This window comes from Sinocyclocheilus anshuiensis, unplaced genomic scaffold (assembly GCF_001515605.1).
Source record: "Sinocyclocheilus anshuiensis isolate Anshui unplaced genomic scaffold, SAMN03320099.WGS_v1.1 scaffold183, whole genome shotgun sequence".
Lineage (NCBI taxonomy): Eukaryota > Metazoa > Chordata > Actinopteri > Cypriniformes > Cyprinidae > Sinocyclocheilus > Sinocyclocheilus anshuiensis.
In genome coordinates this window covers 1,762,959-1,775,492 of record NW_015548309.1, presented here as the reverse complement: position 1 = coordinate 1,775,492, position 12,534 = coordinate 1,762,959, and the positions used below count along the sequence as shown (strand labels likewise).

At 40.5% G+C, this 12,534-nt stretch overlaps 1 protein-coding gene across 2 annotated transcripts in view; it reads left to right on the top strand.

Moving 5' to 3' along the window:
• The window catches only part of LOC107656325 (ELKS/Rab6-interacting/CAST family member 1-like), a 298,875-nt gene that overhangs the window by 150,170 nt on the left and 136,171 nt on the right, over window positions 1-12,534 (top strand). For both annotated transcript variants that reach the window (XM_016444117.1, XM_016444118.1), the window contains one exon: window positions 10,234-10,332. In XM_016444117.1, the coding sequence (XP_016299603.1) occupies window positions 10,234-10,332 (99 nt within the window). The remainder of the gene's footprint in view (window positions 1-10,233; window positions 10,333-12,534) is intronic.

Below are 12,534 nucleotides of genomic sequence, written 5' to 3'. Positions count from 1 at the left end.
GTGAGAGAGAGAGAGTTTGCATCAACACTGCGCTCCTCCTTTTTGTAGATGAGGATATCGAGTGTATGTGTAATGAAGTGTGGCTGAAATAACATGTTGCCTCTTTCAGATATAGAGAGAGAGGCATTGGTCAAGTGAATGTGTATTTTAGTCTCTATTCAGAGATTGAAGATGTGCCAAAGTGTTCGACTCACCCGTTCCCTCCGTAGACTTCCGGAGTCCAATCTGTCCAGGCGTCTGAGTGTGTCTATGTTAGAAAATCTAGACATATGGAGGGAAACGATATTTATCCTGACAATTTCTTTAAGCTTCATTACTCTTTTGTGCTTTCCAAGGCCTAGAGTTGCAGTTTTGGTCTCTCGTTCGTTTGTAACCGATGTATCTCATGACTAACCCCGTCCGCTTCTTAAGGAGATGACCCGGAGTGATTCAGACCAATTACAGTTTGCTGGTCCTCTGGGACAGTGTTAAAAAGTCTTGTTGCAGTTCTGTAACCGCAGCTTGAGTGTTAGTGTTAGTTCCCACAAGTCCTGGAATGGCGTTGGTAATTCCATCCCCTCGCAAACTGCAGATTTGGGTCGATACGTCTTTCTCTCATTACCTGCTACAGTGCCTCCGCGAGGCCCCACCAGAGTCGCTGTCCTTGCATGGCTTCAGGGCGACAGCGGGCATCGGGATGGGCCGAGATGCCAATTCAGTAAATGGCTCCAGGCTTGCTTTTCCCAGCAGAGCCGTGGTTTTGGGCACCCCTCGGAGGAATAAAATGGTTTTGTCTTGCAGCTAACCACGAATAAACTTAAAATGCGAAAGCGGCAAATCCTTGCCAAGGCCACTGTGTGCATGTGTTTGAAAGTGTACCTTTATTGGGTTCAAAATGCTGATGTTTTGTTGCAAAGGCTGAGCTCTAGGCGCCTCACGTCGCCGCTGCGGCCAAAGTGATCACAGAGCTTAAATTAGAGCGTCTTGCAGCCAATGACAAGGGAGGGAAAGGGGAAAGAAATCCAGAAAAAAAGCTCACAAACAACAACATCAACAAGCGTTCAATTCATTACCGGATCTTGTTTCATGGAAGGTCTTGCAGACCTTGGAGAGCTTGAGCCGAGGAGGCTGTGCGAACGGAGGTCGTGGCTCACGGACCCATCCGTGCTGGATTTGTCTTGGATCTGATGCAACTCTTGCTGCTCGTTTAGGAAAAAAGAGTCGCTGTGTTTTTGGAACACGAGACCTCAAAACAAAAGCCGCTAAATGGCTGTTTGAATAAGGCCTGTGGGTGTCCAGCTCGTCCAACGTGTGACGTTGTGGAGGAGAGGAAATGGAGATTTTCCACTGCATCTCCAATTGTGGAGAACATTTTACTATGTTGTTATTATTTGGTCAGACAAATGAATTTTTTAAGGACGTTCTGTGCCCCTTTGGCAAGCTGTGAAGGCTCTTGGCAGCTTTATTATTACAGGGTTTTGCCTTAACATCGCTAATTGTAGTTGGAAAAACTTTGCTTTTCTACTGCACTGAAGGTGCTGTTTTAGTAATGATTTTTATTGAGGGTGGGAGACTGTCCTCTCTTTGCCTTTATTCCCTTTTCTGGCTCTCTTGTCCTGCCGGAATGACGACCTGGGATTCTTCGCCTCTTACCTCAGTTCCTAGCCAGTTACACATAATTGTTTTGTTAAAATCAAGATCATTTCTAAAGCTTTGCTCATTGTTTTTCTGGTGTGATTAGTGGTATTTGCTAAGCCAAGCATCACTATTACTATTGCTCACAGTTAGTGATTTAAACAAACCTCTAATCCTAAGTATCAAACTTTGGTGCGTATCTCATCCTGGATGTTTATGCAGCTTTTCTTAACTGTCAGATTTTTAAATTTAGTAGATTTTGACAAAAATCCCTAAGATTGCACAGCAACATGCTTAGTTCCTTTATTTAGGCAAGTCAGTTCACTTAGCTGCCATTTTGCCTTTTTATACTCTTAAATGTATAGATGGTACACTGCAAAAAATAAATAAATGAAATAAAGCAAAGATTGGAGTACTTTTTACAAGAAAATACTATTAAAGTGCTGTTCTTGCCGTGGCAAACACCAACCTTCTAATTCTACCTGAGCAAAGAAGTCTGTTTGCTTCCCTCTGGGCTCCCAGAACAGAGAGACCATTCTGTTTCCACCCATTTCCCAGTTATCTGCTCTGTTCGATTTTAATCCCAGGCCTCTAACACTGGAAGCACTGCAGCTCACAATCATGGGAGCACTGTAGAATCCTTTCTGTCATGCTTGTCCAAGGAGCTTATCTCAGCGACTGTTATTCATGCAGGGATCTGGGACTGTATTTTTGTGTTATCTATGCTTTTGATGTCTTGGCCTCTTTAGCGACTTCTGAAACTTAGTAATTACTTTTAATGGTTTGAAAAAAGACCATGACTAAACTCTTTCTTCTTGACTATGTGACATTCTTTTCGTCCTCAATCACATTATTCTGATGTTCATTGTTCAGAGTATTAAAGGGCAGCAACATCAAAGTGCACAAAACCAAAGTAAGGTTCAATAGTCGACAGTGGAAATCTTATATTAGTGCAGTATCCTGTAACTATTCATCTTTTTATTGGAATTTTTCTATGTTTGTAGTGGAAGATGCTTGTTTTGTTGCTAACATTTATGTTAGTCTTTATTAGCCAAAAGTAGTAAAAGTGTGTTGTTTTAACGTTTGCATAAAAGCAGTTATATTTACATCAAACTTCAATTTCAAATGGAAGCTTCCTAAATATTATACTTAACCATTACACTTTTAATATTTTCATGTGTGCTATTTCTGCCTGGTTTGTGGCGCTTGAACTGGTACGTGGAAAGAGGAAGACAGTTCCAGTTGTTTGGACAGGAAACTCAAGGATGGGCATTACTGGCATGCAGATTATTGGGGTAAAGAACCATGGCCTAGTGGTTATTGCATGAGCTCCGACAAATTGGGCTGTGATGCTTGTGTGGGGAATGTGAGTTTAAGTTTGAGTTCAGCTTCATTTGTCATAAAAGTACTTACTGTGCACTTTATCAAACTAAATACTGGGTTGGAAAGAGGTTTAGTGTACCTGTGGCAAACATGCTTTACATTAACAGGAATTGTTAGAACAGGGGTGTATGTGTGGGGTATGTGTGTGTGTGTGTACTCTCTTACACACCTGAGTTGAAACCCATTTAGAGGTGACCTGGAGAACACCAGGGAGCTCAAACTCCTACTGTTAATGGAGGGACTTTAATAAAACATTACTTTTCCAGAGTTCATGTGGCACACATACACAAACTTGGGTTTACTTGTGCAGCAAAAGTCCACTATTCATTCATTCATTCATTCATTCATTTGGCTGTCTGTCTGGTGCTTGGATGCATATTTCACTTCCCTTTACCGTTTATTTCATTTATCTATTTATTTATTTTGATTTTAGACCGGCGTCATGATATTCACTGGTGTGCATATTAATTTTTCCTTTGCCTTTTCTGGTTTACTCATGATGTGTACGGGTGCATGACACACCTGTACACTCCCATACACATCAAGTCTGCATTAAAGGGATAATTTAACTAAAAATAAAAATTTGCTGTTAATTTACTCATTCTCAGGCCATCCAAGATGGTGAGTTTTTTCAGTAGAACAGTAAAGATTTTAAGCTGAAATCATGGTCTTTGGTGATTCATAAAATGCAAATCAACGGCTACTGTGACTTTGAGAGAAAAAAGCATATCAGGCAACACAAAATTAATATATGTGGCTCTTGACGATATATTGAGGTATTATAAAGTGAAACGATCAGTTTGTGCAAGAAACTGAACATTATTTACAACAATATTACCTGTATTCCAAACAGGAAAGTCTGATTCTTTTCCGTGACCTGGTTCAAATGTTCGGTTTCTTGCACAAACAAATTGTTTAATCTGTTTATTACAATCATTACTCAGTGTAATAAAAAGTTTAGGAGTCATGCCTCTTCCAAAGACGAAACATGATTTGAAATACTAAACGCTGCCCCATCTATTACGCAATTTTTAAAATATAGTCATTATGTTATTATTGTGATTGAGTAATTTGACACACATTAAATATGAGCAATTGAAAACCCATGAGTCTCAGATTCGAAGTCTGCTGCTCTGCCCATTGAGCTGTCCAGGCTGTCCTTTGGTTTAAGCTACTGCTTTCCATTTCAAGGAAACCTTGACGGGTGAAACTTTTGATTGTCAACTCAGATGTAGCTTTAAGTTTGGGGATGTCATATATCTGGCAACTCTTCCAGTCCTCTTCCTGCTTTTCCAAGCAGTGAGTCTATGCTTATTCAGTCAGGACGTTTTAGTCTTGCCAGTATAATTAAATCTTTGCAGTGTGTATACACAATATTATGTATTTTTTTATGTCTGAAACTAAAGATAAATGTGGCAAGGCGTGGAAAGGTGGGATGGAGAGGATGTAGATTGAGGTTGTGAACTCTAGAGGTCACAGGGTGCTGTGGAAAGGTCACTTCACTGTGGAGGTGTAGGAAAGGCTCTCGTTGTGTCGTTTCACTTCCGTGACCCCAATTATGAGCTTGACAAAAAGGCCTTTGATATCGCACTGAATTCAGAGCGACGACAGAGAATCGTGAGTCAGCGCTTTTTCAAATTTTAAATTTTTGTCCCCTTTTTTGGCAGCGCGTCAGCATTTTTTGAGTCGCAATAGAAGGGGGGAGGGTGGAAGGGGACGAGAGAAATGATAATCGCAGAGAAGTAGAATAATTGTGAAAATGATTAGATTAAGTGAGCAAATGAGCTCTCCAGTTGGGACGGAAACCAAAGAATTGAGGTCAGCATTCCTGACAATTATAATAAGAGCAGAGAGAGAAGGTGAATGTGAGAGAGAAGGAGAGGAAAAATCCAAACAAGCAATCAAGGTATGCAGGGAAAAAAAGATGGAAATGTTAAGACGGATAAGGGAAGTAGAAAGAACAGGAAAGTGTGGCATTTAGAAGCATTCCAGCTTTGTGCTTTTAGATGTTTTGTGCTGGTGGCAGTAACTTGAGCAGTTGTGCTGCATTTTTGTAAATGGTGCAGCGCGCTCAAGCAACGGGGCTCACTCTGCCCCCCCATCCACTCTGCTTTATCAGGTCCATATCACTGCCTGTAGGAATTTTGAGGAAAGTGAGGTCCTGGAACAAGGGGGAAAGTAGAGAAGCAGAGCCCCATGTGCTGGATTCCTGAACCCCCGACACACACACACACACCGTTCCCTTGCCATAAGCCACTCAGACAGGGATCTGGTTTCATGGTCAATTTTATTACACATGGATGTAAGGGGCTCCTACAATTAGGGAGGGCTTCTTAACAGGGTCTTGCTTATCCGCCTGCTTGTTAACCTGCTAGCTTGAACATTTCGTTTTCCCATTTTACATTCCTTCCCAACCTCCCCATTTCTCCCCGTGTCCAGTACCTTCTATTCCAATTCAGCGTCTCTAACTCAAGCCCGCTTTGTCCACCACCATCTCTTCTCTCTTCCAGCACCGGCCACCTTTCCTTTCTTCTTTGCTTTATGGCTCACATATGAGCTGTTAAGTTCTGAGTGTACCTCCCTGTTCCGTAACCATCTGGGATCTGCTCTTCAGAACCCCTCCGGCCCTTTGAGGAGATCCAGTTTCCACGAACCTACACCCGCACCTCCCTCTTTCCTCACGTACATACACAAACACCTCCCTGTGGACCCCCTCGTCATCTTTGAGATTCCTCCCTCCTTGCCTTCCATTGTCCATGTTTTTGAAGGTACGTCTGTGGATTGCGTGAAGGTTGGATGTTCTGCCAAAGTAAATCCAGGAGGTATAGTGGCTCCTACTAATGTAGGGTACATGATGTCATTGGTTAGATCATGGACAAGGCTCGAAGGGCACACATGGACATTTGTAGCAATTTGTCTCCTCTCTCTCATTCTCCCCTCCGGTGCGAGTTTATCTCCTGGCGGAGGGCCTCTTCCGCTTGGAGAGTGGCAACTGTATAACACCCCTCACCTGTTTTCAAAACAAAAACATGAGCTTGAGCATTTTTGAAAATCATCTCCTTGTTTTCATTCTCAGTAAGTTAGAGCGGGTCAGCCTGAGGGGGAGGTAGAGGGAACTCTGCATAGTGATGTTTAAGTAACTCTGGCATGTTTTAGGAAAATTGTGGCAGATTTGCTGTATTGCCTCATAAATCATTTTATTAACCCTGAGAACGTTCCTCAGTTTGACTGAATGAAAAATTATACACTTTTTTTCCTGACTGTGGAACCCAAACGGAGATGCTTGGAAGAATATTCACGTCCCTTTTTTCCATACTTGCTGTCAAGTTTGAAAAAACCCAACAAAATTAAACCAAATACTATAATACAAGTCTCCTGAAATTATTCAATAACTTTGTGTAAATAAAAAAGACTGAAATCAAAAAGCAGTTCACCATAAAATCAAGTATGACTTACTTTCTTCTATGGAACACAAAAAAAGCATTTCTTGAAAAATGTCTTGTTTTTGGGGTTTTGAACCCTATTGACTTTCATTGTGTGGACAAACATCCATCAAAATATCTTCTTTTGTGTTCTGCAGAAGAAAAAAAGTCATACAGCTTTGGAACGCCATGAGGGTGAGTAAATGTTTTGGGTGAACTATTCCTTGAGTCAGTCACAATGTCAGAAACAAGATTGCGCCCCAGTGCACATATACACACACTTGTTCGATTGTACAGACCTATGAGCAAAGATTTCCCCAGTGCAGTTCAATAAACATTTTATGAGTCCCTGCGCCCCACTAAACTCGGTCGGAATCGAAAACCACTTCACTCGTGAGCCGGCAAATAAGCAAATACCACCTCCCCCTCGTTTTCGTTCTCTCTTTTGCTTTGCAAATGAGTTTCTCTCTCTCCAGTGGCCTGTCATCTGTAGGTGCTCTGTGGCCCCCAAACCCTGAAATCTTACAGCTTTAAGGCAAACTGTTTGTTTTTACTGTTTTTTTTTTTTGTTTTTTTTTAGTACACGTTTCTTTTTTCCGATTTTTCAAGAGAGGAAATGAACGATGCATGTTCACGCTGGGAAAGCCAGGTATGCCTAATGTTAGCAGAGTTGACTGTATCATTTTTCCCTCCTCTTTTACATTTGTCGTTATCACGATAACTTTTATGCTTTCTGTAGGTCTGTACCAGGATTTACATGCTACAAGCTAGAGAGCTTAAGCCTGACTTTCCGAACCCTCGCCCCGAATCCTTCGCACTAACCCACTGAGCATGTGGAACAAATAGTCTCGAATGGGGTATTTTCTTCCTTGTGAGGTATTGACAGTTGATCTAAAATGTTGCATTTTTTCCCAGGGGCTATTATGGCTTCCCTTCGTAGCGTCTCACCCTCTGGTCTTCTTCTCCGCATGTTGACTGCTGCCTTCTGTGGGGCAGAGTGAAAAACTGAGAGGTTGTTGAGTACAGGGTGTCTAAGAGCTGCTCAGAGGTTGTTTGTTCAACATTTTTATTTAACCTCTGACTAAGTGGCTTGTTAACAGGTAAAGACCGAGTCGTGCCTACACAAGAAATTGAGGCAACCAGAGGCATCGTGCCTTGTGGGTATAATGTTGATGTCTGTTTTCTGTGCATTTTCTCAAACCTATATGACTTTTTCTTCAGTTGAGCACAGGAGAAGATATTTTGAAGAATGTTTCAATTGTTTTTGTTCATATAATTAAAGTCAGTGTGACTGTAACTTTCAATGTATGAAAAAATAGGCATTAAAAAAAAATTCCACCTAGGAAAGCAAACCCAACTGGTTTGGAATGTCATGAGGTTGCATAAATGATGACACAATTTTAATTTTACTGTGGACTATCCCTTTAAGATACTAATTCTTACCTAGGCCACTCACGTTGACATAATTCTGACCCAAACATGCACAACGACTGGTTTATCTGGCCCATTTAAACCCACGGCTGCCCCATGGTTGGTTAACATTGTTTATAACTGTAACAGAGGCGAGGATAGGAGAGAACAATTGGGAGTTCGGGAGGTGGAGGGAAGAAGGTGAGAAAACCAAACAGAAGGAGCCCAACCATCACATTCTGGTCAGGGAGCTGCCGGGAAACAAGCCAAAGAATCCAGAAGGGCAGGGTGTGGGTCCACTTTTGTTCGAACGTAATGTCTTATTGATTCATTTCATCAATGTGTGGTGGTGGAGTCAGTTGTAATGGTGGGCTTGCCAAAAGTAATCATGCTAATTTTTCCTTATTCCTGCCATAGATGTCAATTCAAGTGAGCTTTATTTAATGAAAACTAGGGATGATGTCCGTTAAGACTTCACTACTTTGACCCCAACTTGTTTGCAGAGATATTTCACCCAAAAACGACATTCCTGTTATCATTTACACACCCTCATGTTCCAAATGTCAATTTCTAATGTAAAACACAAAATGAGAAGTGAAAAATGTTTATGCTGCTGTTTTGCATACATTGGAAGCATTATTGTGACCACTTCAGACACCTTAGCCAATCAGAACCTAGCAACCACACAGCATTGTGATAAAAAAAAAAAAACACTCCAAACACCCTAGCAACCACATAAAAACCAAAAAACACTCTGAACGGAGCTTGTCAAGCTCCAAAAAAGCAAGTAGCTTAAAAGCAATCCAAACAACCTGTGTGTTAAAAGTGTTTTGAAGCCATATATGTGACCCTGGACCACAAAACCAGTCATAAGGGTCAATTCTGGGAGGGTGTGAATTATTGCTCATTGCTTTATAATATTATAGGCTCCATTATCATTTTATTTATACTGGTGACTAATAGTAAAATATGTTATATGTAAATATTTTTACCATTTAGAGGACTCATCTGTTTGTCTGGACAGGCTGTATAATGAAACTAATCTGACGCATGGTGAAAAAAGTCAGAATAATTAATTGTCATATATAATAACATATTTTTATATATGACAATCAATATTGGGCCGAGATACAACTATTTTAAAATCTGGATTCTGAGGGTGCAAAAAAATCAAAATACTGAGAAAATCGCCTTTAAAGTTGTCCAAATGAAGTTCTTAGCAATGCATATTAATAATCAAAATTTAAGTTTTGATATATTTACGGTAGGAAATGTACAAAATATTTTCATGGAACATGATCTTTACTTAATATCTTAATGATTTTTGCCATAAAAGAAAAATCTATAATTTTGACCTATACAATGTTTTTTTTGGCTATTGCTAAAAATATACCCCAGCGACTTAAGACTGGTTTTGTGGTCCAGGGTCACATATAAGCTTTGTGTGAGTAGGAGACCAAAAAGTGACTGAATATCTTGTCGTCTGTCCCCAAATGTCATTAACTTTTGCATATATTCACTTGTTCAGTTGCATATAGTCGCATCGTGTTTGACATTGGTGACATAGTTCTTGCAAGTCACTTTGAATATACAGAAGTGGGAATAACATTTAAAAGCTACAGCAGGGTAAATGATGACAGTTTTAATTTTTGGTGAATTATCTCTTTAATTGGTAAAATAAGAAAAAAGAAGAATTAAGAAAGCATTTTTTGCACAAATGATGTGGGGTTGGGTATCTCTATATGTTGCATGCTGTATTCAAACTCATGCCGCCCACATGAGCACCACAGCTGAGTGTGTCAAAGCATTTATGCTCAGCCTCGTCTCCAACAAATTAGTGCATTTCTAATCTAAGAGGTGCGCAGACACGGAAACCTTGGGGCGCTTGTTAAATCTGTGCAATGGTTTGAACATGTGGAGGCTTGAATCTGTATCAAGCAGGGAGGTGAGTGTGCACATGTGTTTATATTTGAGAGAAGCTAGTGTTTTGTTCTCTATTCTCTACATCTCGGCTCTTCTCTCACTGTCTCGGTTATTGCTTTTTCACACCCTTCTCCTCTGGGTTTAAAAGATCTCTGTCGCTCGCTTTCCCCCTCCTCGCTCAAATCCATTCCAGCTGAAACTTGCGTGAATATGCTGTGATCCCCTCTCGCTGTAGGGCTCGAAGTAATACTCCGTCTATCAAAACGGATATCAGAATCACTTCTTATAATGCTTGTAATTGAATTCATACAGATAAAATTTCCACTCCTAACAGCATGGCCTAAGATGGAGATTTGATAACTCAAGCCCCAAGACTACCAGGCTTAGAGTCAGACTGGGCTCATTTCGAAATGACGGGGGAAAAGTGTGTCTGTACGTGTGTGTTTTGGCAGTAGTTTACAATGAGCTGTTTCTTTTACAGACGCAGAACCGCATGAAGTTAATGGCTGATAACTATGAGGATGACCAACTCAAGGCCTCCAATTCTGACCAGACCAATCACAAACCCTCTCCAGATCAGGTGAGTCAATCAGAGATCACCTTACAGAACCACTTTGTACTTTCTTTATCCTTTACTTCTTCAATTGGGTTTAATGTTTGATCATAATTAGAGTTAGTGATTTAAACAAACCCCCAACCCTAACCCTAAGTCCCATGCCATTTATGCTAAGAATATGAATTATACCTTAAATTGTGTAGCCTGATGAGACAAGTTCTATTATTTTTCTATTATTTCTATTATTTAACTTTTACATCACCATAAAACGGGTTAAAAAATCCCAGAACTTACACTGAAACTTACACCTATTTCTTTCTTTCTTTCTTTCTTTCTTTCTTTCTTCTCACTCACTCTATCCGATTTACCCCTAAAGGCTGTATCCTGATTTATAAAAAAGCCATTATAACTAAACATAAACAACAGGAAATTACATATTTCATATCCAATAAGGCACAGCATCATCAGTTCCAATTTGTGTATTATTTCATATTGGGTCACCAAAAAAAAAAAAATGCTCACGTTTTCTCATTCATGAATGTGCACGCACACACACATCCCTGAGTGTTTTTCTTGGAATAGTTCCGGCACACAGGATGATTCTGGAAGATTTAACTGGCTTTGTTCTTTGTTGCTTTTAAATGTTGAATTCCTTTGCCTTAAGCCTCTCTCCTCTGGATGGCTGTCCAACAGGAATTAGTTCATAAGGAGAGAAAGAGGAAAGAATTGACATGATAAAGGATGAATAGTGAGTGAAATTCAAAGAGAAAGGACGGCCTGTTGTATTCTCCTGTCCCAGCTCTCCCAGGAAGCACAAATCCAACTGGTTGTTATGACATGACTTGATGCATTAAACACAGTGTGTCATACCTGTCCGTGGACTCCTGGAGTAATCCAGTTCAAGTGCTACATCCTAATTCACATGCTGAAAGAAACGTATCAATCAACAACACTCCGCCCAGGCCTCGACACATATCCTGCTATTCCCAACTACATACATGTGTGTGTATGTGAGCTCATTGGAACTCTGTCTACACACACATATACACACTCAATCTCCCATGCTCACACAGAAATCTGCTATAAAGCTATCCCAGGGTCTCTCCCCCATCGCAAACCCTTTCATTGTCTTTTCCGATTGTCAAGAAAACATTTAGCTCACATTTTCCTGTGATCTTCATTTCTCACTTAACATATTTCCAACTCAAATAAGAACACCCTCACACATCAACACCTGAGCCCGCTCCAAACCTCCCCGAACACACTGTTATCACCTAAACATGCCGACTACAGAGCTGGGACCGTCAGGGACCTCAGACGGCATTCATTGCAGGTATTTTCCACAGCCATCCAGGACAGATGGGATAGAGGCCACGTGTGTTACTAATTTCAAGCTCATACTGCTATGGTTTCAATTCTTGTTGCAGCACAGCCGCCCCGTTTGTTGGGCGAAACTAGTTGCTTTTAATGCCGTTTCACTTTGGTTCAATGGCTAACTAATCACCCTTAACCCTCTGTTGAGAGATGGAGAAATTAATGGGAGCATAGTGTCTTACTCTTATTTATAACATTCAGGTTTTTTTCACTGCATGGGATAAGCTCACTGCTGCTCCTCACTGAGTGTTTGTCAAAGGGAAAATTGGTCACTTAACATGAAATTTCAGTGCAATAAATGACCTGCTCTCACCCACTAATAACTTCTTTCTTTAATCCCATGCTGCCTTGGATTAAACCTGCACTCATTTTCCACCAATAGGACGATGAGGAGGGCATTTGGGCATAGCCAATCACGTGCCCTCTCCCAGCAATTTTGTTCAGAAGGGTGAGAAATGTATTATTGGGGAATGACACTCTTCTTCTGTATTTCATCATGCGTTAACTGTCTTTGAGTGTGCTTTTTTTTTTTTTCTCCAACACTTTCCAGTTCATCCTTCCATTTCTTTCTTCTTTTGGTCTTTTTTTCCCTCTCTCACTGTTCTCATGTCCTGTGATTTTCTTTTATTCTGTCTGTTTTTTGTCTGCCTCATTTCGGCATGTATTGGTGCTGATTATTTAATTATTTTTTACTTAAAAAAATGGTCAAATATGACTTGCAGATATCATACACACAGTTTGATATCTGCAAGTCATATCCCCAAACACACACACACACACACACAGTTTCCTTTTGTCCCCACAAAAATAGGTCACAGGTCTGTTCTGATTTGGTCTGCAGCAAAGAAAAAT